The following is a 27460-nucleotide window of genomic DNA, read 5'->3' as shown; positions in this document are numbered from 1 at the left end:
TTGTGGCCATTTTGGAGACATGGATAGAGCAGGGACAGGAATGGTTGTTGCAGGTTCCAGGATTTAGATATTTCAGTCAGAACAGAGAAGATGGTAAAAGAGGGGGAGGTGTGGCATTGTTGGTCAAGGACAGTATTGCAGTTGCAGAAAGGAGTTAGAGGACTCGTCAACTGAGGTAGTATGGACTGAGGTTGGAAACAGGAAAGGAGAGGTCACCCTGTTGGGAGTTTTCTATAGGCCTCCGAATATTTCCAGAGATGTAGGGGAAAGGATAGCAAAGATGATTCTCGATAGGAGTGAGAGAGACAAGGTAGTTGTCATGGGAGATTTCAACTTTCCAAATATTGACTGGGAACACTATAGTACGAGTACGATAGATGGGTCAGTTTTTGACCAGTGTGTGCAGGAGGGCTTCCTGACACAGTATGTAGACAGGCCAACAAGGGGTGAAGCCACATTAGATTTGGTACTGTATAACAAGCCCAGCCAGGTGTTAGACTTGGAGGTAAGCACTTTGGTGACAGCGATCACAATTCTGTTACGTTTACTTTAGTGATAGAAAGGGATAAGTGTATACCACTGGGCAAGAGTTACAACTGGGGGAAAGGCAATTATGATGCGGTTAGGCAAGATTTAGGAAGCATAGGATGGGGATGGAAACTGCAGGGGATGGGCACATTAGAAATGTGGAGCTTATTCAAGGAAAAGCTACTGTGTGTCCTAGATAAGTATGTACCTGTCAGACAGGGAGGAAACTGTAGAGCACAGGAGCCATGGTTTACGAAGCCAGTGGAATCTCTGATCAAGAGGAAGAAGGCAGCTTATGTTAGGATGAAATGTGAAGGCATTAGGGCACTTGAAGATTACAAAGGTAGCCAGGAAAGGCTTAAAGAGAAAGCTCAGAAGAGTCAGGAGAAGACATGAGAAGTTGTTGGCGGATAGGATCAGGGTAAACCCTAAGGCTTTTTATAGGTTTTTAAGGAATAACAGAATGACGAGAGTAAGATGAGGGCCAATCAAGGACAGTAGTGTGATGTTGTGTGGGGAGTCAGGGGAGATAAGGGAAGCACTAAATGAATATTTTTCGACAGTATTCCCTCTAGAAAACGACAATGTTTTCGAGGAGAATACTGAGATACAGGTTACTAGACTAGGTGGGATTGAGGTTTACAAGGAAGAGGTATTAGAAATCCTGCAGAGTGTGAAAATAGAAATATCCCCTGGGCCAGATGGGATTTACCCTAGGATCCTCTAGGAAGCCAGGGAGGAGATTGCTGAGCCTTTGACATTGATCTTTAAATTGTCATTGTCTACAGGAATAGTGCCAGAAGACTAGAGGATAGCAAATGCGGTTCCCCTGTTCAAGAAGGGGAGTAGAGACAACCCTGGTAATTATAGGCCAGTGAGCCTTACTTCAGTTGTTGGTAAAGTGTTGGAAAAGGTTATAAGAGATAGGATTTATAATCATCTAGAAAAGAATAATTTGATTAGGAATAGTCAGCACGGTTTTGTGAAGGGTAGCTCGTGCCTCACAAACCTTAGAGTTCTTTGAGAAGATGACCAAACAGGTAGATGAGAGTAAACCGGTTGAGGTGGTGTATATGGATTTCAGCAAAGCATTCGATAAGGTTCCCCAAAGTAGGTTATTGTACAAAATGCGGAGGAATGGGATTGTGGGAGATATAGTAGTTTGGATCACTAATTGGCTTGCTGAAAGACGACAGAAGGTGGTGGTTGATGGGAAATGTTCATCCTGGAGTCCAGTTACTAGTGGCGTACCGCAAGGGTCAGTGTTGGGTCCACTGCTGTTCATCATTTTTATCAACAACTTGGATGAGGGCGTAGAAGGGTGGGTTAGTAAATTCACAGATGACACTAAGATCAGTGGAGTTGTGGATAGTGAGACATAGATAAGCTGCAGAGCTGGGCTGAGAGGTGGCAAATGGAGTTTAATGCGGACAAGTGTGAGGTGATTCACTTTGGTTGGAGTAACCGGAATGCAAAGTACTGGGCTAATGGTAAGATTCTTGGTAGTGTAGTTGAGCAGAGAGATCTCGGTGTCCAGGTACACAGATCCTTGAAAGTTGCCACCCAGGTTGACAGGGTTGTTAAGGCGGCATACAGTGTTTTAGCTTTTATTAATAGAGGGATCGAGTTCCGGAACCATGAGGTTATGCTGCAGCTGTCCAAAACTCTGGTGCGGCTGCACTTGGAGTATTGTGTACAGTTCTGGTCACCGCATTATAAGAAGGATGTGGAAGCTTTGGAAAGGGTGCAGAGGAGATTTACTAGGATGTTGCCTGGTATGGAGGGGGGTCTTACAAGGAAAGGCTGAGGGACTTGAGGCTGTTTTCGTTGGAGAGAAGGAGGTTGAGAGGTGACTTAATAGAGACATATAAGATAATCAGACGGTTAGATAGGGTGGACAGGGAGAGCCATTTTCCAAGTATGGTGACTGAGAGTATGAGAGGGCATAGCTTTAAATTGAGGGGTGATAGATATAGAACAGATGTCAGACGTAGTGTCTTTACACAGAGAGCAGTAAGAGTATGGAATGCTTTGCCTGCAACAGCAGTAGATTCGCCAACTTTAAGTACATTTAAGTTGTCATTGGATAAACATATGGACATACATAGAATAGTGTAGGTTAGATGGGCTTCAGATTGGTATGACAGGTCAGCGCAACATCAAGGGCCGAAGGGCCTGTACTGCACTGTAATGTTTTATAAGTGTTCTATGCTCATCTAAATACTTCATAAATGTCTTATGGGTTCTTGCCTCTACCAGTCTTTTACTTCTAGATAACCATCGCCCACTGGGTGAAAAATATTCTCTTCAAATCACCTCTAAAACTGCTGCTCCTTAATATATAACTGTGCTTTCTGGTTATTGACCCTCTGACTAAAGAGAAATGTTTCTCCCCATCTACATGTTCTATAGTCTTTAGAACTTTGTATACCTCAATCAACTCTTCCTTCAGCCTTCGCTACTTGAAGGAAATAATAACCAACATCCTGCTTAACCTACTCTGCACAGTCTCTCATACAAATCACATCGTTCCTAAGTGTGGTGACCAGAACTGCACACAGTATTCCAGGTATAGCCTAACTAACATTGTTAATATATTATAAGAACATTCTAATCAACATATCATAGAGCTCCATCACAATCTCCTTGCTCTTGAATGCCTTGATTAATAAACGAAAAAAAGTGTCCCAAATACCTCAACTGCCTTACCTACCTGCCCTGCTGCCCTCAATGATCAATGGACATGCACACCAAGGTCCCTTTGATCCTCTGCAGAGTCCAAGCACTCGACATGTACTCCCTTGCTTTGTTAATCCTCCTAAAACACGTCACCTCACACTTTTCAGGATTAAATTCCATTTGCCACTGTTCAGCCAATGTAGGCAGCCCACCTATACTGTCCTGTAGTCTAAGGCTTTACCACATCACCAATTTTCATATCATCCTTGAAGCCTATACTATAATGATAATATCTCAAACATCCATATCAAGATCATTTATATACACAAGAAACAGTAAGTGACTCAGCATCAAGTCAGGTTTCCAATCACAAAAACACCCTCTGATCATCACTCTCTGCTCCCTATCAGCCAATGTGAATCCAATTTGCCAAACTACTTTGGATCCCATGGGCTCTTAGCTTTCTATGCGAGACCATGTCAAAAGCCTCGCTGAAGTCTGTACAGATTATGTCCATTACACGACCCTCAACTACACACTTACCTCCTCAAAAAAAAAATCAAATTTGTTAGACATTTGAAGAAATCATGCTAACTATCATTGATTAATCCTTGCCTTTCCAAGTCAAGATTAATTCTGTGTCTCAGAATTTTTTTCCAATAGTTTCCCTACGAACGATTAACTGACTTTCTAGTAGTTTCTTGGTTCATTCCAACCAACGTTCTTGAATAATGGTACTATGTTAGTTGTCCTCAGGTACCCCTCCTAAAACTGCAAGAGTCTGAAATTAATGTCAGAGCTCGTACAATCTCCTTGCTCACCTCCACCAACAGCCTGGGATACATCTCATCAGGGCCTGAGGCTGAATCCAACTTTATTCCTGTTAAAATTGATAATACCTCTTCCCTCTCAATGTTAATTCGTTCAAGTATATCACAGTTCCCTTCCCTGATTTATACACCTTTATCACCCTAAGCCCCAAGCTAATTTTCTCCCCAATAGTTAACGATGTCATTCTAAATTCCTGGTGAACTAACCCACAAATGAGGGCGAACCAATTTGTTTATCTGAAATATCAAGCCATCTTTACTAGTTACAACTGATCTCCCATTACAACAAATTTCACGAGCATCATAACAAAAACAAAAAAAGACAAACATCCCTATTTCTCTACAGCTACCTAACTGATTTACATGGATGTTCTGGCTGACAAATATCTAGCGAAGGACCAGTAGTAGATTTAAGACATTATTCTAGGTCATGTGAAGGGGCAACTCGTGGTGCATTTTAGCACAGTGAGATGTCGGCTCAATTCCTGATTTCAATTTGATTTCCACTGTAATATATCAGCTCCTGTCCGTCTTTCTTTATTCCTGATCATAGTTACAAGATTACACAGGGTCATCAAGAATACCTCATGAGAAAAGTCAAGTAGCTCATATCCTCAATGACAAGACAACTGAAGCAAAACTACCCTTGGATCATAGCACATAGTAGCAACAAGAAATCACCTGCCTGTTTTACACTCTGCCTTGATCATCATAAGACCATAAGAAATGGGAACAGAGTTAAGCCATTTTTGCACAGCAAGGCTGCTCCATCATTTGATCGCAGCTAATATGTTTCTCAATCCCATTCTCCTGCCTTCACCCTGTAACCCTTGATCCCTTTACTAATCAAACTTAAAACAGATTACCGTTTTCGCTGAAGTCAATGCAGACAAACAATTTATTCCACTGGTGTCCAAGGCAGATTTTACTGTCATGGCCTTAAAAGCAGTGCAGCAGGGAGCACATTGAGTATGTAGCAACTGGGTGAACAGCACTACCTGTACCTCTTTTTCCCATTCTTTGACCATGACTTTAATGACTGTAAGAGTTGGGGTTCTCTTCTCCCGAAGTAAAATGCCCAAAAGGTGTTTTAACACAAGTTATTTAAAATTATGAAGGGGTTTAACAGGACAAACATAAAAGGTGTTTCTATCATTGGGGATAGCAGAACTAGAGGCCAACTGTTAATTCATAAATCCTGTAGAGAATTTAGGAGAGTGGCAAGATTGTGGAACTCACTACCAACTGATAGGTGTTGAAACAAATAGGATGGTGCATTTATGAGGTTAAACAAGCACCTAATGGCGTGTTGGTTGGGTTGGGTGAATGAGGGTAAAAGGAGGCTCGTATGAAGCATAAACAAGTTGTGCCAAATGGCCTGTTTCTATATACTTGATCATAGATATTTTTAATCAACCTGTTCAGACATGTTACAACACACCTCTGGAGCAGGTGGGACTGAACCTGGGCTTTCTGGCCCAGAGGCAGAATCACTACCACTGCACTACCAGAGTTCCTGTATATTTAATAAAATGTGAGGCTTAAAAGCAAATGCAGATTCAAAGCACATATTATGACTGTAAATAGCCAGGAGAAACAGAATGTGCCAGTACATGAAGACTAGGACAAACAAGGTTGCGCTTTACCAATTCCCAAGGCAAATTATGTCTCTTCTCCTCATCACTAGCATTATGGCCTGCAGCCAAAGCCGTGGAAATGGAATTCTTGCACATCCCTTAAAGCTGCTTTAACACTTAAGCTCAGTTTTTGAGAAAGAGGCTTGAATTTGTCACTTGCCATTTCATTTGTTTTTTGTGAAGCTGATCACCTTGCAAACCAGCAGCACATATCCTTACTTCATAGATACACAGAGAAACCAATGTGCATACACAAGGCAATGTCATTGCAATCTCAGAGCACAATGACATTACAACAGCATTCCAAACCTCTAGAGTATTGAGGGCATTCATTGTGCTTAAAGCCACTGCCAATAACAAGTGGGTCTCTGGAACATTTGATTTTAATAAAAACACTGGTGTCACAGGCTGCATTAAATTCATGATCACTAGTAAGCAGCACAAGATCAAAATAGAGACAGCTGAAGTAATGAGAAATCTTTTTCTCTCCTTATGAGCTATAATTTGTATAAAAGGTCACAGTGCTTAAGTATTTTCCTAATTCATTTGTTAGTAATATAGGTTGCTGTCTTATTGACATTATGCCTAACACATCCAATTGCAAACATACAGAGTAGTCGCAGATGCAAAAAGGCTGATAAACAATCGCACAAATATTTCACAAACTGAAGATGTATTTGAAAGGAAAGGTGAGCTAGTGAGTGAATAGCTGCAACAGCAGATGCAGTTGACTTTAACCTTCAAAACGTGCTCAACAAAATTCCTCAGGTGAGGGTATAATGCAAGGTTCAGACTCAGGATTATGGATAAATTACTGAGAGGGGGAGAGAACTAATTTGGCAACAGAATATGCTGGTAATCGAACAGGCGCGGCCAGCATAAGCTGTGGAGTTTCAGAAAACATTCTTCTGGGAACCTAACTCTTCTTATTGCTTCTGAATGGTACAATATAATGATTAGGATGTCAAATTATTAAATTTGATTTAAAGATCGTGAGAAATCTCAATAATCAAAAACATCATCCAAACTTTACATGGCAGGTAGGATGCTGGAGCACTGTAGCCGACCAACCAGTATCTTCCTCCGTTACTCAGCACACAAATCTCATATCAAGAATATTCTTCAACTCAGGTATTTGGTCAAATTGTCTTTCCAATCTGGAGACAGTTCAGTCTTGACAAAAAGTACAAAACTGGTGAAACTATATTTATTTCAGCACCAATTCACAAAGAGCGGCATGTTGAAGTGAACACTAAGTTCTGGTTTTAATATCTACACCAGGATAATCCTCCAGTGCAGTACTGAAGGAGCGCAGCACCAATAAACAGGCCAGAGAGCCATACTAATAACCAGGGGAACAGGGTTCAAATCACACCATTGTAGCTGGAGGAATTTAAATGCAAGTAACAAATCTGGAATTTAAAGCACATCATCAGTGTCGACATAAATGAATCTATCAATATCATAAAAGTCCATTTGATTCATTAATACCAGAAACAAAAACAGAAATTTCTGGAAAAACTCTATTGATGCTGCCAGACCTGCTGAGAGAAAGCAGAGTTAAAATTTCAAGTCCAGTGACCTGTCTTCAGAACGGATCAGTAATATATTTGTCTGGGTTACAAGCAATTTCAGATCCACAGCAAAACAGCTGATTCTTGCCATATGTGTGGTCATTGCCATCAGAACCATTTGAGATATTCTAGGCCAATTCACTGTCATCAACCATACTTATCGATATTCATGTTAAGTTATTGGCACAGTGAGGAAGGACACCAACATAAACTCTTTGGCAGAAAAAAGGCACAGTCTTGATAAACAAAAGTGTATTGCATAGTACTTAATCAGGAGTAAATCTGCATTTGAGTTACATAAGAAGCTCTTCTGGGAAGGGCAGCTAATAGGGAAGACCATGCACCAACAAGGGAAAGGGTTCCTGAGGGGCAATTTGGGAGACACAGCAGAAATTCATCCCAAGAAAGAGGGAGAGGGGATGAGGCAACCATAGCTGACAAGGGGAAGTCAGAGACAGCAGGAAAGCAAAAGATAAAGCATACAATGCGGTGAAAGTTAGTGGGAATCCAGAGGATTGGAAGGCCATTAAAAACCAGGATAACTGTAAAAGAAACAGGATGGAGAAGATGAAATATGAGAGTAAGCTAGGAAGGAATATAAAAGAAGATTGCTCGAGTTTTTTTAATAGATATCTAAAAAGTAAGAGAGGCAAGAATGGACATTGGATGCCAGAAAACGAGGCTAGAGAATTAGAACAGGGAACAAAGAAATGGTGGAGGAACCGAATCGGCACTTTGCATTAGCATTCATGGTAGAAGACCCAAGTAGCATGCCAGACCTTAAAAAGAGAGAGAGTCAGGGAGGAGAGGTGAGTATAGTGACCATCACTAAGGAGAAGGTGCTGGGGAAGCTGCAAGGTCTGAAGGTGGATAAATCACCAGACAGGGTGGGCTACACCCGAGGGTTCAGAAGGAGACACCTGCAGAATAAGTGGAGACATTGATGGCGATCTTTCAGGAATCAGGAGTCATACAGCAGATCCTTTGATCCAAGTAGTCCACGTCAACCATGTTCCCAAACTAAACTATTCCCACTGCCTCCATTTGGCATACAGCTATATCCCTCTAAACCTTTGCTATTCATGTATCTATCCAGATGCCTTTTAAAAGGTGTGACTATACCCACATCTACCACTACCACTGACAGTTCATTCCACACACAAAATATTCTAGGTAAAACAAGTTGACCCCTACGTCCTTTTTAAATTTTTCACTTGCCACCTTAAAAGTATGTCCCCTGGTTTTGAACTCCCCACTGCAGAGAAAAAGACCTTTGCTATTCACCTTTTCTATACCCCTCACAATTTTATAAACGTCTATAAGGTTTATAGTCTTCCTACGGTGCAGTGAAGAAGTCCCAGCCCATCTAGCCTATTTTTATTAATCAAACCCTCCATACCCAGAAACATTCTGGTAAATCTTTGCTGAACCCTCTCCAATTTAACAACATCTTTCCAATAACATGACATCCAAAACAGTACACTGTACTCCTGATGAGGCCTCACCAATGTCTGTACAACGTCAACATGATGTCCCAACTCAAAGGTCTCAACAATGAAGGCAAGCATGCCACACACCTTCTTAACCATCCTATTTGCGATGCAAATTTCAAAGCATTACGTACCTGAACCCCTAGGTCTCAATGCTCTGCAATACCACCCAGAGCTCTACAACTTATTGTGTAAGTCTTGCCTTTGTTTGTTCTACCAAAATGCAGTACCTCACATTTATCAAAGTTAAACTCCATCTGCCATCCTCAGGGTCTTGTAAAATGCCTAATGTAACACCCCTGTTTAAGAGGAGAAGGAGGCAGGAGATAGGAAACTAAAGGCTGGTGATCCTGACCTCAGTCACTGCTAAGGTTTTAGAGTTTATTAAGGATGAGATCACGGAGTACCTGGAAGTGAGTGATAAAATAGGGCTGAGTCAGTACAGCTTTGTCAAGGGGATGTCACGCCTGCCAAGTCTGAGAATTCTTTGAGGTGGTAAAACAGCAAGTTAGACAAAGGACAGTCTATGGACGTGGTCTATTTGGATTTCCAGAAGGCCTTCGATAAGGTCCTGCAGAGGACACTGCTGAATAAAATAACAACCCCTGGATTTAGAAGAAAGGTACTGGCATAGGTAGAGTATTGAGGATAAAGGGGTCTTTTCCAAGATGGCAGCTGGTAACGTGAAGTTCCACAGGGGTCAATATCGGGATCACAAGTGTTCACATTATACATCAATGATGTGGACAAAAGGAACAAAGGGCATTTTTGCTGAGTTTGCAGATGACACAAAGATAGGCGGAGGAACAGGTTATGTTGAGAAAATAGGGAGGCTGCAGAAGAACTTAGACCTGTTAGGCAAGTGTGTAAAGAAAAGGCAGGTAGAATACAGAGAGAAATTGTGAGGTTTTACACTGTGATCGGAATAGAGCCGTAAATTATTTTCTAAACGGCAAAAGGTTTTGGAAATCTGTAGCACTAATGGACTTAGGAATACTAGGTCAGGATTCTTTCAAGGTTAACATGCAGGTTCATTTAGCAGTTAGGAAGGCAAATGCAATATTAGCATTGATTTCAAGAGGGTTAGAATACAAGAGCAATACTGATGAGCTTGCATTTGGAATATTGCGAGCAGTTTTGGGCCCCATTTTTAAGGAAGGATGTGCTGGCTTTGGAGGGAGTTCAGAGGATGTTTACAACAATGACTCCAGGATGAAGAGCTAGTCATATGGTTGACAACTTTGAGTCTGTACTCAATGGAGTTTAGAAGGATGAGGGGGGATCTGATTGAAATTTACAGAATACGGAGGCCAGAATAGAGCAGATGTGGAGATGTTCCTACTGATAGGAGAGACTAGGACCTGAGGGCACAGCCTCAGAGCAAAGGGACAACAAGTTGGAACTGAGATGAGGAGAGATTTATTCAGCCAGAGGATGGTTATTCTGTGGAACTCACTGTCACAGACAGCTGCGTAAGCATAGTCATTGGATGTACTTAAAACAGAGAGAGAGATAGGTTCTTGATTAGTGAAGAGATTAAGGATTATGAGGTGGGAGAATAGGGTTGAGAAACATATCAGCCTTGGCAGAGCAGACTTGATGAGCCGAATGACCTAATTCTGCTCCTATATCTTACAGTCTTATAAATGGTTATTGTATCAAAGATTCATGTGTTGCTGGCACTAATTTGTTCATCAGCAGCGTCAATAGGCATAACTTTCCTTTCACGTTAACAGTGTACTATCGTTCTCTCCTGAATGCATCAGCTGCCATTGGGGTACTTGTTTCTTCTTGGCCGAATGCACAGACTCTCCCACTTGGGTATAGGTCTCTCACAGAGTCATACAGGTGTACAGCACATAAACGGACACTTCGGTCCAACGCGCCCATGCCGACTAGATATCCCAATCTAACCTAGACCCATTTACTAGCACTTCACTCATATCCCTCTAAACCCTTCCTATTCATATACCCATCCAGATACCTTTGAAATGTTGCAATTGTACCAATCTCCACCACTCGCTCTGGCAGCTCATCCCATACACACACCACTATTTAGGTGGAAAAAGGTTGCTCCTGATGTCCCTTTTAAAGCTTTCCCTTCTCACCCAAAACCTATGCCCTCTAGTTCTGGACTCCGCCAACCCAGGGGGAGTCTATTTATCCTATCCATGCCCCTCAAGATTTCATAAAACTCTATAAGGTCATCTCTCAGCCTCTACTGCGCCAGGAAAAAACAGCCCCAGCCGATTCAGCCTCTCCCTACAGAACAAACAACAAAGAACATTACAGCACAGGAACAGGCCCTTTGGCCCTCCAAGCCTGCACCAATCTATATCTTCTATCTAAACCTGTCACCTATTTTCTAAGGATCTGCACCCCTCTGCTCCTGGCCCATTGATGTATCTGTCTAGATACATCTTAAGTGATGCTATCGCACTCGCCTCTACCACTTCCGCTGGCAATGCATTCAAGGCACTCACCATCCTCTGAGTAAAGAATTTTCTACCCATATTTCCTTGAAACTTTTCCCCTCTCACGTTGAACTAGTGACCCCTAGTAATTGAGATCCTCAGTCTGGGAAAAAGCTTCTTGCTATCCACCCTGTCGATATGGAGAAAGTGAGGACTGCAGATGCTGGAAACCAGAGTTGAAAAATGTGGTGCTGAAAATACACAGCAGGCCAGGCAGCATCCGAGGAGCAGAAGAATCGACGTTTTGGGCATAAGCCCTGAAGGAGGTCTTATGCCCCAAATGTTGATTCTCCTGTTCCTCAGATGCTGCCTGGCCTGCTGTGTTTTTCCAGCACCACATTTTTCAACCCTGTCTATATGTCTCATGATTTTATAGACCTCAAATCAGGTCCCCCTCAACCTCCATCTTTCTAATGAAAATAATCCTAATCTACTCAACCTCCCTTCATAGCTAGTGCCCTCCATACCAGGCAACATCCTGGTGAACCTCCTTTGCACCCTCTCCAAAGCATCCACATCCTTTTGGTAATGTGGGGACCAGAACTGTACGCAGTATTCCAAATGTGGCCAAACCAAAGTCCAATACACAACTGTGATATGGCCTGCCAACTCTTGTACTGAATACTTTGTGCGATGAAGGAAAAAGCTCCTTTCCTTTTATTCCTGCATGGCAAGGTCAGCATTTGTTACCCATCCCCAGAGGGGAGTTAAGTGTTAATCACATTACTACGGAATCTGGAGTAACATTTGGACAGTCCAGGTAAGGGCTGCAGTTTCCTTCCTTAAAAGGAAATTAATAAACCTTTTTTTTTCTAACAATAAATAATGGTTTCATTGCCATTATTAGACTCTTTATTATAGGTATTTATTGAATTCAAATTCCACCATTTGCCATGGCAGGATTTGAATCCGAATTCCCAGAACATTAACTGAGTTTCTGCATTAACAGTCTAGCAATAACATCAATAGGCCATCACTTCCCCAGTACCAAAAGGGAAAGGTATTGCTTATTCTGCTGAAACCCGGAATTGAACCAAGGACTTTTAGATCTTCAGTCTAACACTTTCCCAACTGAGTTATTTCAGCTATTTCTCCCATTACAGAGGAAAATGTAGAAACAAAATAAGTCCAAAATAAAACTGCAAGACTTAAACATTTCTAAACCAAATATAGAGTAAAGTACCAGAAGTCTCTGGTAAAATGGTTAATATGTTTATACAGTAAATAAAGTACGTCTTGAATTATGTATCAAAAGAAAGAAAGAAATCAACATTTAAAATAGAACTCCGAATTATAATACTTTGTATCAATTTGCATGAATTATGTTAAGCATGTTTGGAAAAGGTACAAGAATGGTGAACTATATTGAACATAAAAACAGCACATTCCTACTTTGAATTAAAGACAATAAGACGAAACCAAAGGGTTTCTTTTTATTTGCCTTTTTGTAACAGCTTGTGATGAGTGGAATTTTTTTTTGATATACTATATTTAGTTTCAATAAAGTTACTTTTAAAACAAACTTTAACTTAAGAAGCATAGATGAAAAATGTTTTTGGCTAATGATTCTCATCATAAAAGTTTCTAATAGCACATTCAGAATCATTCATCATCTCAGCGACACTAGAAGCAATAATTGCCATAACCGTAGAACCTGTTCCTGAAACCAAAGGCATTAGCCATAAATATTGTGTGGTTATATACCACTCATACAAGTTTATTTTGAGGAAAATGATAGTTTTTGTTAAAATAATAATTTGAAAATCTCAAGTATACAACAACTACCCTTTCTCATGAAAATACAATGCAATTGGAAAAGGCTTAGAGCCCAAACATGAGGAGCCAACATTTATAGGCTCATGTTTGCAGCCCAGTCCTAGTTTCACAGACCTGAGAAAATCTCTAGAAGACAGAAAGATTAGGAGCACCTAACAGATGCCTTTATGACTCTAAAAGGTTTAACAAGATGGATATAAAAATGTGATATTTCCAGTTGTCAAGCCCATAATTTGAGTTATAAATTCAAGATAGTATTAAATCAAGATTGTAAAAGAAACTATTCATACTCCTGAAGGTGAGAATGTGGAATGCATTACTACAGGAGCTGGTGTGGAAAACAGCACTGATGCATTTAAGATGGAGCTAGATCAGTTCATGAGAGAGAAAATAAAGCTGTGTTAAAGTGGTGGGATGGAGAGAGGTGGAAACAGATTTGTGCTGAACTTAAATGCTGCCAAATAGCCTTTTCTACAACTACAAAGTCTACTAAATTCAAAGCAAATGTACTGCACTTAGCTTGTTCCTAAATAAAGCTGGCCTTATCAGATAAAACATTCAAATTTGGTTTTGCTCGAGACAGGAACAGTTTCTCTCCCAAGGCAGAAAATCAACTGATCTCCAATCTGTTCATGAGATTATCAAAGTTTATTTCCTGGTCAGAATTTCAAAATAAAAATGTCACTGAAAATACACTGTTTGAACTCAATAAAATGACAATAATGGCAACGAAAATTCATTTAAGGCTTCTTTATATTTCTTGAGTCCAGAGTCTTGAGAAATGGGGTATAGATACTTTTAAAGCCCCATCTACTTCATCAAAATTTAGCCAATGACAAAAAAAAAGCCAAAGCAAATTTAAAATTTAATTCTCTTCTTATGTCAAATAACAGACACCCAAAAACTGTTTCACAACAGCAGTTGATGCAATTGGTAAAAACTCAAAAACAAAATTAAAGCAGTTTAAAAGAAAAAACACTGGCCCAGACTTTTTAGCCAGTAATTGCAGACCATGAAAAAAAAATCTGCCGACATAAGATCTAGCAGTCTCTAGTTCCCATTTCCCAATGTTAATTTTATTCTGCTTTCAGTTGGAGGGGAGCACTGGTATCCAGCAACAATGAATCATCAAGCAGGCTAAACAGTTAATCAGTGAAAAATCAAATGCTACAAGTCAGAAAGTAAAAGGTTGTCACTTTTTCTCATTTTACAGCAAAAGAAAATTGGGGAACATGAAAACTAAAATATTATAAACTTATTTGAAAAATCTGGAAAGTTTTTGCATAGATTGGGAAACATCTGACATGTATACATTAGCTTTTCAGAGCCAGAAAGGGTGTTCAACAGTAACTGAATTTTAATAGACAGTTACATTGCATTCAAAGTGTAAAATTAACAGTGTTCACATTGAGACTAAGAATACAAATTTTTCATGTGCCAAGGCTTCAACTGTGCTCCCTATGAAGCAGGGAATGGTTGACAACCACGCATGGATTGCCACATTGTACTGCACCTGATGAGATGCTGGAGGTTGCTATCTTTGCATTCTTAAACTGTCAGTACAACCACAAAATCTGGGGTATTCATCTATTGTATTGAACGTGTTTTACACTAATGGGAAGTTTTCCATGCTGAACACCAGCTTGGGGAGGACTTAAGTGTACATCACCAAGAATGGCCAGGAAGCACCATAACTGTCTGAGCTGACCAAATCACCTGAAAGACATAACTTCTAGATTGAGGCTGTGGCAGGTGGGAATCTAAAAAGGGAAAACTACTTGACGTCATCTTCACTAATCTGCCCATGACAGTACATGTAGGCATAACCACTGAACATCCTTGTCCATACTCCTTTAGAATGTTGGTAATGTCACACAACACAATGGAGGGCATTCCTCAAAGTGAACTTGAGACTGGACAGAGTTTGCAGCAGTCCGTATCACTACAATGATGACTGGGAGCAAAGTTTCGTTTAAGCCATACTGACCAGCATTGACTTCCAGTTTCTGAAGCTGTTACCATGGATGGACCTCAGAGGTCAGATCAGCAGAAAAAAAATTAGAAGGAACAGTCAGTATCACTTTGAAGCATGCTGGGAAGACTGCACAGCAGTTAGCATCACTATGAAGTAGACTGGGAGGTGTGCACAGCAGTCAGCATCGCAGTGAAACAGACTGGGAACAGCGTGCAACAGTGAGTATCACTATGAACCAGACTGATCAAGACTAAAAAGTGCAAGGTATAGCACTTTCATAAAAAGAATGGACCTTTCAAACAATGGATCAGCAACTTCATAAAGAGAACAGCAGACCTGCATTAGAAAGGCAGCAATAGCAGGAGACACAAATGGGTAGCTCAGAGCCACCTCTTCAAGTTGTGTCTTCCTATGAAAGCCAAAATATGACACCACAGGAAAACAGGTAGGTAACAGATAGAGATCTTCCAAGTTTTCTGTTGACCAAAGCAGGAGATGTTAGCACAGCTGAAGAATGCAGTTAAGAGATTCACCTTTAAAATATTTAATATCTAAATTAAATTATTGAAATAATAGAAATGGCTAAGCAGGAGATGTGTTGCATCTGTGGTAAACAGTACCCATAGGAGTCAGTATGATGCAGGGTGACCACTTCTGCAGCAAGTGTTGGCTGCTCCAGAAATCCAGGCTGAGACTTGTTGAGCTGTAGATATTGAAATACATGAGGGAGGGGAGGTAGCACTGGAACACCATATTTCAGGAGGCATTCCTGATTAATTACATCAAATACTCAGGACAATACAGCATGACTGTAAGTGAGGCAGAATAGGAGGCCAGAATTTAGCTTCAGAGGAACCTCAGCCAGTTCCCTTATACAACAGAAATGAGGTTCTTGTTCCTGGTGTGATGGAAGGGATAGACTGCAGGGAAGATGAGCCAACACTGTAACATTACAGGATCATTTAAGTGTATATATATATATAAAATATGTACGTGTCGGGGGGGGGGGGAAATACAGAGAGAGAGAGAGACAGACACACAGAGACAGACAGATGTTGTTGTTGAAGTAACAGTAGCATTGTTGGGGTATACAAGACTGTTCACTGCAGCAAAGACAGAATCATAAAAGGTTATATCACATACCTGGAACCAACGAGAAGAGCATCTCTTCTGCACTGAAGAAAAACTGAAGAGTGGGAAAGGAAGATACTAACAACATAGGCAGGACAACAAAACACTTAGCAAATATGAGCATTTGATGGGCCCAGGAACGGCAAATGGAGTTTAATTTAGATAAATGCAAGGTGCTGCATTTTGGTAGGACAAATCAGGACACGACTTACAGACTTAAAGATTAGGTCCTAGGGAGAGTTGCCGAACAGAGAAACCTCAAAGTGCAGGTTCAGAGTTCCTTAAAAGTGGAGTTCCAGATAGACAGGATAGTGAAGATATTGTCAGCATATTGAGGATAGGAGTTGGACGGGCACGTTGCAGCTGTACAGATGTACAACACAGACCCTAGTTTCATTTGCCAGCATTTGGCCCATATCCCTGTAAACCCTTCCTATTCATAAAATCCGATGCCTGCATCCGAAGGTTTTAAAGGAAGAGGCTGCAGAGATAACGGAGGCATTGATCAAAATTTCCCTGAATTTACTGGATTCAAGGAACGTTGCTTCAGATTTGGAAACTACTAATGTGACACCCATATTCAAGAAGTGAGGGAAACAGAAAATTGAAAACTATAAGTCAGTTAACCCAACACCTGCCATTAGGAAAATGCTTGAGTCCATTATTAATATAGATAGTATTTGTACATATAGAAAAGCTTAATGCAATTAAACAAAGTCAATATGATTCTGTGAAAGGGAAATAATGTTTGACAAATTTATTGGAATTCCTTGAGGAGATATCAAGCAAAATTGACAAAAAAGAACAGGTAGATGCAGTGTGTTTGGATTTTCCAAAAGGCATTCATAAGAAACACAAACTAGCAGGATTGGCTATTTGGCCCTTTGAGCCTGCTTCTCCATTCAATATGATCCTCTATCTCAATGCCATATTCCTACTTTCTCCCCTTGGCGTCTTCAAAATCTAAAAATCTACTGATCTCTGAATTGAATATATTTAGTGACTTGGTCTCCACAGTCTTCTGCAGTCGTGTATTCCACAGGTTTGCGACTCTTAGACGTTTGGACAACTAGATGAATAGGAAAGATTTAGAAGGAAATGGACCAAACCCAGGCAAATGGGACTAGTTTAATTTGGGAAACCTGGTTGGCATGGACCAAAGAGACTGGTTCCATGCCGTATGATTCAGTCCGAAATGATCAGTCCAATATCCTGAGACTATGACCTTTGGGTCTAAACATTCCAACCAAGGGAATTATCTTTCCTGTTCTTGTCTGTAAAATCGGTTGGAATTTTACATTGTTTTAAGGTGCCAAATTATTGAACGACATAGGAGCTCAAAGTATTAGAGATAATGTAGGAGTATGGATTGTGGATTGGTTAACACAGAAGGAAGAGTCCTGATTAATTTTTCAGGTTGGAAAGATATAGCTACTGGACTGCCATTAGGATAAGTCTTAGAGCTTCAAATATTTATTTTCTATATTAATTCAGAATAGAGGACATTATGTGATATCTCCAAATTTGCTGACAATACAAAACCAGGTGGGAGGGCATGTTGTGCTGAGGACATTGGGAATCTGCAGCAAAAGCCCTTCATCAGGAATAAAGGCAGAGAGCCTGAAGCGTGGAGAGAGAAGCTAGAGGAGGGTGGGGGTGGGGAGAAAGTAGCATAGAGTACAATGAGTGAGTGGGGGAGGGGATGAAGGTGATGGGTCAGGGAGGAGAGGGTGGAGGGTGAGGACCAGTTCAGCCAAACAAATGTGTGTGTCGGTGGAAGGGTACTGTCAAAAGACCCCACCACAAAGGATATATTTCCCTCCCCACACCTTTCTGCCTTCCGCAAAGACCGTTCCCTCCGTGACTACCTGGTCAGGTCCACGCCCTCCCACAACCCAACCTTCCATCCTGGCACCTTCCCCTGCCACCGCACGAATTGTAAACCTGTGCCCACAGCACCTCCCTCATCTCTGTCTAAGGCCCTAAAGGAGCCTTCCACACCCAAAGTTTTACCTGCACATCCACTAATATCATTTATTGTATCCATTGCTCCCGATGCGGTCTCCTCTACATTGGGGAGACTGGGCGCCTCCTAGCACAGCGCTTTAGGGAACACCTCCGGGACACCGCCCTGTGGCCCAACGTTTCAAATCCTCCTCCCACTCTGCCGAGGACATGGAGGTCCTGGGCCTCCTTCACCACCGTTCCCTCACCACCAGACGCCTGGAGGAAGAACGCCTCATCTTCCGCCGCGGAACGCTTCAACCCCAGGGCATCAAGGTGGACTTCACCAGTTTCCTCATTTCCCCTTCCCCCACCTTACCCTAGTTCCAAACTTCCAGCTCAACACTGTCCCTATGACTTGTCCGGACTTGTCCTACCTGCCTATCTCCTTTTCCACCTATCCACTCCACCCCCTCCTCGCTGACCTATTGTACTCTATGCTACTTTCTCCCCACCCTCACCCTCCTCTAGCTTCTCTCTCCACGCTTCAGGCTCTCTTCTTTTATTCCTGATGAAGGGCTTTTGCCCGAAACGTCGATTTCACAGCTCCTTGGATGCTGCCTGAACTGCTGTGCTCTTCCAGTACCATTAATCCAGAATCTGGTTTCCAGCATCTGCAATCATTGTTTTTACCTCTTTAAAATAGGAAAGTCCAGTTACAATTATACAGTGTGTTGGTGAGGGCCCACCTGGAGTACTGCACATAGATTTCATCCCGCATTTAAAAAGAATATACTGGCATGGGAGGCAGTTCAAATGAGGTTCACCTACCTGATTCCTGGGATGAAAGGGTTGGCTTACTAAGAACTACTAAACAGTTTAAGTCTTTATTAATTCAAATTTAGAAGAATGAAGGTTGAAACATACAAGATTCTGAGGATAGATTTGAGGCTTGACAGGATAGATTTGAGATAATGCTTCCACTATCAGAGGAATCTCAAAACTAATGAACACACTGACAGAACAAGGGGATACTCATTTAAAATTACATTGCAAAGGAATTTGTTCTCCCTGAGAACAATGATTGCCTAGAATTCTTAACCCCAGTAGCCAGATCATAACGAACTTAAAAAGGTGAAGGACAGATGTTTTAAGTATTAGAAAGCTGACAACTATGAAAGAGAAATTGAAGCATGAAAGCTGGCAAGAATTAGGATTTAAGGCTTGGAGCAAATCAGCTTTAATCTTGTTAAATGGCAGGACAGGATTGAGGGGCTGAATGGCATACTCCTGGCTACATTTGTCATGTTTGTTGCCACAAGGATTGTGCAATGGTCACAAACATAGCTATGTCCAAATGCATCTGCGTAGGCAGTTGGTGAGGATGAGGGCAAAAATGATTTTGCTTCAACATCTTCCACAGATCCAACCTAGCAACTACGTCCCTTAGGATTCAGTCACTCAGTAGTGGTGCTGCTGAACCACAGTGTCACAGACATTGAAGTCACCTACCCAGCATACCTTCTCAGCCCTTGCCATGGGCATGGGAAATTAATTGCTCCAGGGAATACTGATGGATTTTCAGTTCTGTCACGGTTACTTTAATAGACTCCAGGTACAGGACAAGGCTCACCACCTTCACCTGGACAGCAGACTGTTGACTGGAGGGAGCCACCAGAGGCAGCTCCATCCCATACTCATGCTTCACCCCAGGAAAGGAGGGGGGGGGGGGTCCATACTCCTGACTCACCCCTGGGGGTGGGGGGGTGGGGGGGTGGGGGGGTGAGGGGGAATGGGGGTGAGGGGGGGGTGATGGGGTGATGATGGGGGTGGGGTGATGGGGGTGGGGTGATGGGGGTGGGGTGATGGGGGTGGGGTGATGGGGGTGTGTTGGGGGTGATGGGGGGGGGATGATGGGGGTGATGGGGGGGGGGGTGGGGGGTGATGGGGGGGGGGGGTGGGGGGTGATGGGGGGGGGGGGTGGGGGGTGATGGGGGTGGGGTGGGGGGTGATGGGGGTGGGGTGGGGTGATGGGGGTGGGGTGTTGGGGGGGGTGATGGGGGTGGGGTGGGGGGTGATGGGGGTGGGGTGTTGGGGGTGATGGGGGTGGGGTGTTGGGGGGGGTGATGGGGGTGGGGTGTTGGGGGGGGTGATGGGGGTGGGGTGGGGGGTGATGGGGGTGGGGTGTTGGGGGTGATGGGGGTGTGTTGGGGGTGATGGGGGTGGGGTGTTGGGGGGGGGTGGTGGTGGTGGTCCCACACTCTCACCGACGCCCCCCCCCTGTGGTGGGGGTATCCCACACTCACACTGTGACCCCGGCGATGTGGGGGGGGGGGGGGGGGGGGTGTTCCCATTTTGATTTAATTTTAAAGGTAACTGACAGTCACGAGCGCGGGTGCCGCGTGCCGGGGCCGCTTTACCCCCAACTCCGGCGTCTCTCTTTCCCAGTAAAACACAGTGCGCTCACCTCCTCACCTCCCGGAGACACTCCGCCCGCCAGCCCGCGCGAGCTGCGGGACGTCCTCGCCAGGCCGCTTCACTCATACTGCCCTTCACCCTTTCCGTCCACTCACACCGAGATGTGTCAGTCCGGTTCACCGCTGTGGAGACTCCCGTCCCCCTCACCGTACAGTCCAGAGTCCCTCCGACCAACTGCCGGAGGCGGCGGCGGCGGCGGCTCCTCCCCGGGAGGACAGCGCCACCTGCAGCGCAGGAGTCTTCAATGCAACAGCATCAACAGGCAGTGTCACAGCACCGCAGATTTGGGAAGGTTGATCACAATTGGGAGTGCGGAATTGGGACAAAACCCCAAAGATCAGGAGGCTTAATAATCAGAAAGCACAGATTATATACCACCGACAACAAGCAAAGGGAAATGATGAGTCTGACTTTTTAAATACGATCAGTTACGATGTGCAATGCACAGAGCAATGGAAGCAAGTGCAACAGTAACCTTCAAAAGAAAGTTGGACAAATTTTTGGAAACCGAAAAGCAAAAGTTGTTGGGTATGAATAAAGACTGAAAAAGCGCAAGTATTTGGTGGTCTCTTTCAGAACGTCCACACACATATAGGAACCTTCCCAAACGAAAGCAATTCAGACCATTCCAAGTGTCTCCCCCTATTGTAAATACATCATCCCTAATAGCATTTCCCAAATCTCCGCACCCTTTCCAAGGCCTACACAATTTTTGAAAAGTGTACTACCCCTGAAATGTCCACAGTAATTTAAGGAGGCTTTGCCTAATTGTTATTGTTCAAGTCTGAATATTTATAAAGCTAAGAATGCACTAAGGACCCATCTGAAGTGTGAATCTAGAAAATATTGCAGACAGCAAGTTTTGAGAACATTTGTAGCTCAGGTTGAGCTTATGGATGCAAGTTTGCTTGCTGAGCTGGAAGGTTCATTTTCAGACATTATGTCATCAACCTAATGGTGGCACCAACCCAAGGAAACCTAACACCAGTGCTTCACCAGAGCCTCACTGATGATATTACCTAGTATGGTGACAAAACATCAGAAAATGAAACTTCCAGCTCAGCAAGCAAACTTACATCCAAAATGTTGCAGACAGTATCATGGAATGACCTCAACTCATTAGATTAGATTACCTAGAGTGTGGAAACAGGCCCTTCGGCCCAACAAGTCCACACCAACCCTCCAAAGAATAACCCACACAGACACATTTCCATCTGACTAATGCACCTAACAATATGTTTGATCTTCCAGTAGGATAAAATGAGGGCTGAAGGGTCTGTACTGTTCAGTACTGTTCTACATTCTGACGTATATTTTTCTAATTTTGCTCATGACACAAAACCAGGCAGAATGTGTGTTGGTTTGAAGTGAGTTTAGAGAGGCTAAATGATATGGCAAAAACATAGTAGATAGAGTACAGAATAGAAAAGTGTGAAGTTATCTACTTTGGTAGGAGGAACTGAGGTGCTGAATTTTTCTTAGATGGTGAGAGATAAGGGAGTGTCATTTTCCAAAAGAACTTGAGTATCATTGTTCATAAATCACTGAAAGCCAACATGCAAGTACAGTAAGCAATTAAGAAGGTAAATGCTATGTTGGCATTTATTACAAGAGGATTTACTATACATAAGTGAAAATGTTTCACTTCAGTTGTCCAAAATCGTGGTGAAACTGTTTTGGTCCCCCTACTCAGGGGAGTATAGCTTTGCCATGGAGTATGAGCAGTCCAGGTTCGCCAGATTAACTCCTGAGGTGCAGGACTGTCCTAAGGAGCAATTGTATTCTGGATGTAGGTTTGCTCGCTGAGCTGGAAGGTTCACATTTAAACATTTCATCACCATACTAGATGGCATCTTCAGTGAGTCTCTGGATGAAGTACAGAGTCATACAGCATGGAAACAGACCCTTCAGTCCAACCCATCCATGCCGACCAGATATCCCAACCTAATCTAGTCCCACCTGCCAGCACCCAGCCCATATCCCTCCAAATCCTTCCTGTCCATCTATCCATCCAAATGCCTCTTAAATGTTGCAATTGTACCAGCCTCCACCACATTCTCTGGTGGTCTGCTTTGTATTTATATGTTTGGGTTTCTTTGGTGATGTTACTTCCTATGGTGATGTCATTTCCTGTTCTTTTCCTCAGGGAGTGATAAATGGAGCCCAAGTCAATGTGTTTGTTGATAAGAGTTCTAGTTGGAATGCCATGCTTCTAGGAATTCTCATACATGTCTCTGTTTGGTTTGTCCTAGGATGGATGTGTTGTCCCAGTCAAAGTGGTGTCCTTGCTTATCTGTATATAAGGATACTAGGGAGAGAGGGTCATGTCATTTTGTGGCGAGTTGTTGTTTGTGTATTCTGGTGGCTAGTTTTCTGCCTGTTTGTCCAATGTAGTGTTTGTTACAGTTATTGCACAGTATTTTGTAAATAACATTAGTTTTATTTGTTGTCTGTATAGGTCTTTCAAGTTCATTAGCTGCTGTTTTAGTGTGTTGGTGGGCTACCATGATGCCAAGGGTTCTGAGTAGTCTGGCAATCATTTCCAGCAATTGTATTCTCGATGACTTTGAAGGATGACAGGTAATCTAACTGAAACAGACAAAATTCTTAAAGGGCTAGATAGCATGATGCATTATGGATGTTTCACCTGGGATTCTAGAACATGGGAACAGAGTTTCAGAATAATGAGCAAACCATTTAATACAAAGTTATTCTCTACCCCATATAGCTGTGGAGGCGTAGTTATTGAGTATTTTCAGAGTAGAAATCTAGTATCTGATTATCAATAATGAAGAGGGAAGTAATAGGAAAATGCAAAGGAGGTGATCATCATGGTCTATAAAGTCAGAACAGACATGAAGAACTGAATGGCTGTAAAATGTAAAGTTGTAAAGTGTTGTACACCTAAATTAATTTCATAACTTTTAAAACTTTGTTTTAAAGTTAACATGTGAAGTAGCCAATTAAAATAAAACAACTGCATACTTTAAAAAGTTTTCTTCACAATCTATTGAAGAATACAAACCTTTATTTTGTTTTGACAGTTTATTCATTTCCTCTCTTGGTTCAGGGCCAAATAAGTCATCATTCTTTATAATTAAACAACCTAATAATGAGGACCTTCATAAGCCATGTAAAAACAGCCATGTATATTGAGTCTTTCATTTTTCAGGTCTCAGTGTGTTGTTTAGCTAATTAAATAATGTTTGAACCACAGTCACTGCTATCAGTTAGGGATTCCAAAAGACAATTTGTACATAGCAAGGACCCACAAACAACAATATTTCTGAAAACTGATCATTGTGAATATTGTTTAAGGGATAAGTATTGGCCAAGACAGAGGAGAACATTCTTGTTCATCAAATGTGATCATTTACATCTACTGAGGGGGCTTCATCTTATTCCAAATACAAGCCTCCCAATGGGGAGCACACTCTCAGTACTGTACTAATCAGTCATCTCAAATTATAGTTCAAATCTCGGAGAAAAATTTGAACTTACGCTCCCCTCAGTATGAGTCAGCTGCTATTTAAGGCTGACAACATGGTTCAGTATTCAACTGAGATGCAGATTTTTCAATTCATCTTAAAAGTCAAAGAGAAGAAATGAAATCCTAATTTTCACCAAGTTAATCCATAAGCAAACATCCAACTGAAAAGAAAAACTACACCAGCTGAACAAATAAAGGATCTAGAGTCCAATGACCGATAGGACTCCTTCAAAACATACGGTTCAAACACAAGACTACCCTTATCTGTTTGCAGTCCAACAAGTTTATTTGGAAGCACTAGCTTTTGGAGTACTCCACAACCACCTGATGAAGGAGCAGCACCCCAAACGTTAGTGCTTCCAAATAACCGGTTGGACTGTAACCTGGTGTCGTGTGATCTTTAACTTTGTCCATCCCAGTCCAACATTACACCCCCAAAAACTTATCTGTTTCAACTGATCTATCAAATCCAGGGCTTCTGAAATGAGGTCAGCATGTACTTCTGAATGAGTCACATTTGCATTCCCACTCTCAGATATTTACACCTCACTCTGACACCCTCTGCCACAGGCAATGGCAAGGAGAAACCTTAAACAGACTTCTCAGTTACTGCCCAGAGGAATCCAGAAAAAAAACAGCAGCCTGAGACAACTGTGCAGAAAAGTAGAGGTCAAATTCTGATACAATCCAACAAAATCCAAGTTGATTGGTCACTATGCATACAGTTAAGATTACAGTGGTGCTGGAAAAACACAGCAGAGGCTCATTCCTGATGAAGGGCTTTTTACTGAAAAGTCAATTCTCCTGCTCCTCGGATGCTGCCTGACCTGCTGTGCTTTTTCAGCACCACTCTAATCGTCAGCATCTGCAGTACCCACTTCTGCTACTATGCATGCGCATCTGTGTTACAAGCAAAGACCACCTTTTCATCAATCCTCCCCACACCACTGCTAAAAACCCTTAATCATGCCATTATCACTAGGTTTGACTGTTCCAATGCACTCCTGGATAGAATCCAACATTTTACCCTCCATTATCATAAAGTCATCCAATACTCTGATGGTAATGCCCTTACATCAATTCCTGTTCATCTATCTAGTTGGTAGATGGATTGGATTTATGAACTCTTTCCAGTGTATTTTACACACATGGATAAATTTCCATATTGTCAGCTGCATTTCCAGTATCATTGCTGCTCAGCAACAATTAAGCTAGGGAGGCAATGGTTCATGGTTTAAGGTTCGCAAGCCTCAGCTCTACAGCAAATAAGTTAATAGAGCTCACGGATTTGGTGTAAAGTACACCGAGTTGCATCATGTCAACTGAGTGAACTAAACTAAATGGTTTTTATGAGGGCGGAAGAAATCCACATTAATCCTAATGGTATTATTGCTAGAATATTAATCCAGAGACGTACGTCATGTTCTGGGGACCCAGGTTCAAAGTGCACCATGGTAGACGGTGGAATTTTAATTTGATAACCAAAACATCTGGGATTATGAGCTATACTCTTAATAACCACTGATAGTTGATTGTTAGAAAACCCATCTGGTTCACTAGTGTCCTTTGGGGAAAGAAATCTGCCAGCCTTACCTGGTCTGGCCTACATATGACTCAAGACCCACAGCAAATGTGTTTGACTTTCAAATGCCCTCTGGGCAATTAGGGATGGGCAATAAAAACTGGCCTGGTAGTGACATCCACATCCCATGAATAAATAAAAAAACCTAATAACTGGATACAGTAAGTGAATGTAAGAAACACTATGTGGAGAATCACTTCCTCATTGGTTGCTTAATCCATCATCACTATCAAGTAGATGAGAATGTTGCTGTGATTCACGTGTGCGGTTCTTGCAGCACGAAAAGCAGTCATTCTAGTATCGGCATTCAATTTTTAATAAGTTGCCCAAATTTCATTTTATGATATTATATACTCAAACCTGGTTGGCCAAACAAAAGAAAGCCTAACCTGGTTTAGTAATTAGAAAGAAACTTGGAGATTGAGTGATGTTAACACTGTTAAAGATATTGGCATCACTTTCACAGATTCTACAAAACTTGCTGCAGGAACCAAAAAGTAGATAAATATGTAGCTTTTTCTTTCAAGATATCCTCTTTGAATTAAGACACTTCATTGCAACAAGGTTTAAGCTACAAGTTTATTTAACTTCACTTTTATTTTTTTTTGGAAAAATTAGTTCAAGAAAATGTATTGCAACATTGAATATAAAATGTTAAAAAATTCTGAGAAACAAAACTCCCACGTCTTCAAAATATTTGGTTACATTTTACATCTCAGTGGAGGTTTTACAAGCAGTAACCACTCTATATGAACTACATCCAATACAAAAGTACAGATATTGTGCATTCTCTAAACAATACTAAAATATATCTTGTAGGGATTTGGTTCTAATTTTTAATTCACAAAACTAGTACGTTATGACTACATTCGTAAAAAAGGCACAGAATATTTTGTTACACTTACAGTGTGACCTCTAATATATAGACACACATATTAAGGCCATCATTCAGTTTCAATATTCCAAAATAAACCCATCTTTTATCAATGAGAAATGTGCATATACATGTAGTTTTAGTGCAAGTAATGATTTGGTCAAATAAGAGCAGGAAACAGCTTACAAATTTGCAGAAGTTCGTAAAATATGAAACCGCTTCAATGTCATACGGATTGATCCTAGATCTCGATTGATTTTTTCTAAACGATCTTCCAAAGCTTCCTGTGAAAACAGTTCAAATTATAGCAGTACATAATGCAAACTTATGTACATTCATGTGTGTGTATATACATATATATATGGTGTAAACGTGCAAGATGTCTTTTGTGATAAGAGGACGATCTGTTCCCCCAATTCCACTAGGACAGGTAATTGAGATCAGACAGGTTTAGGCTTTTCAAATTGTTTCAACCAAGTTACATTTCTGAGAAAATGGGTTTATTTTATACACAGTTCACTGCATGTTTTCCCTGAAATTCAAACTACAGATATTACCTATCTGCATCTTCCACAAAGATCATTTAGGTAGTTAGAAAATGGAAGTTAAAAATTGTCACAGGCTTTTTAAAATGTTTGAACCAAAAGTATTTTACAGCTATTACATATATATCTGATTATTTGTTGACATACAAATTCCCCTCAAGTGATAGCTGCCTCTGTTCAGTTGGTCTTGATATGTTCTGGGTCTTGTAGAGATCCCAACTTCACCAGCTGCTCCTGCCTCCTTCCATAGTTCCTCTAATTTCCAATTTTTAATAAACTGCAACTTGCCTGCTATAAATATCCTTCTGCTTTTATTGGACCAGCACAGTAGTCATTCCTGCTGTTGTTTCACATACTTGTTTTTGATTTAATTATTCATTAGTCACAGAGCCAAAGAGATCTACGGCACAGAACAAGATCCTTCAGTCCACTGACTCAAGGCCAGTCAAAATC

General features: G+C 41.7%; 2 protein-coding genes and 1 non-coding gene across 16 annotated transcripts in view; all 3 read right to left on the bottom strand.

Annotated features, from left to right (window-relative positions):
• The window catches only part of pitpnm2 (phosphatidylinositol transfer protein, membrane-associated 2), a 474817-nt gene extending 454094 nt beyond the window's left edge, over positions 1 to 20723 (bottom strand). For 2 of the 4 annotated variants that reach the window (XM_072587642.1, XM_072587647.1), the window contains exon 1: positions 20506 to 20723. The gene's annotated coding sequence lies outside the window, so the exon portion shown is untranslated. The remainder of the gene's footprint in view (positions 1 to 20505) is intronic. The other 2 variants (XM_072587648.1, XM_072587649.1) reach the window with 1 other exon arrangement.
• Positions 12226 to 12298, bottom strand: trnaf-gaa (transfer RNA phenylalanine (anticodon GAA)). Its single transcript has one exon. It is a non-coding gene; the product is annotated as a tRNA-Phe (tRNA).
• Positions 20724 to 26153: 5430 nt separating the features above from the next.
• The window catches only part of LOC140488035 (M-phase phosphoprotein 9), a 102002-nt gene continuing 100695 nt past the window's right edge, over positions 26154 to 27460 (bottom strand). For all 11 annotated transcript variants that reach the window (XM_072587627.1, XM_072587625.1, XM_072587624.1 and 8 more), the window contains one exon: positions 26154 to 26746. In XM_072587627.1, the coding sequence (XP_072443728.1) occupies positions 26645 to 26746 (102 nt within the window). In that variant the 3' untranslated portion in view covers positions 26154 to 26644. The remainder of the gene's footprint in view (positions 26747 to 27460) is intronic.

The sequence above is a fragment of the Chiloscyllium punctatum genome, chromosome 17 (genome assembly GCF_047496795.1).
Source record: "Chiloscyllium punctatum isolate Juve2018m chromosome 17, sChiPun1.3, whole genome shotgun sequence".
NCBI classification, from domain to species: domain Eukaryota; kingdom Metazoa; phylum Chordata; class Chondrichthyes; order Orectolobiformes; family Hemiscylliidae; genus Chiloscyllium; species Chiloscyllium punctatum.
This window is presented reverse-complemented; position numbering and strand designations above follow the sequence as displayed.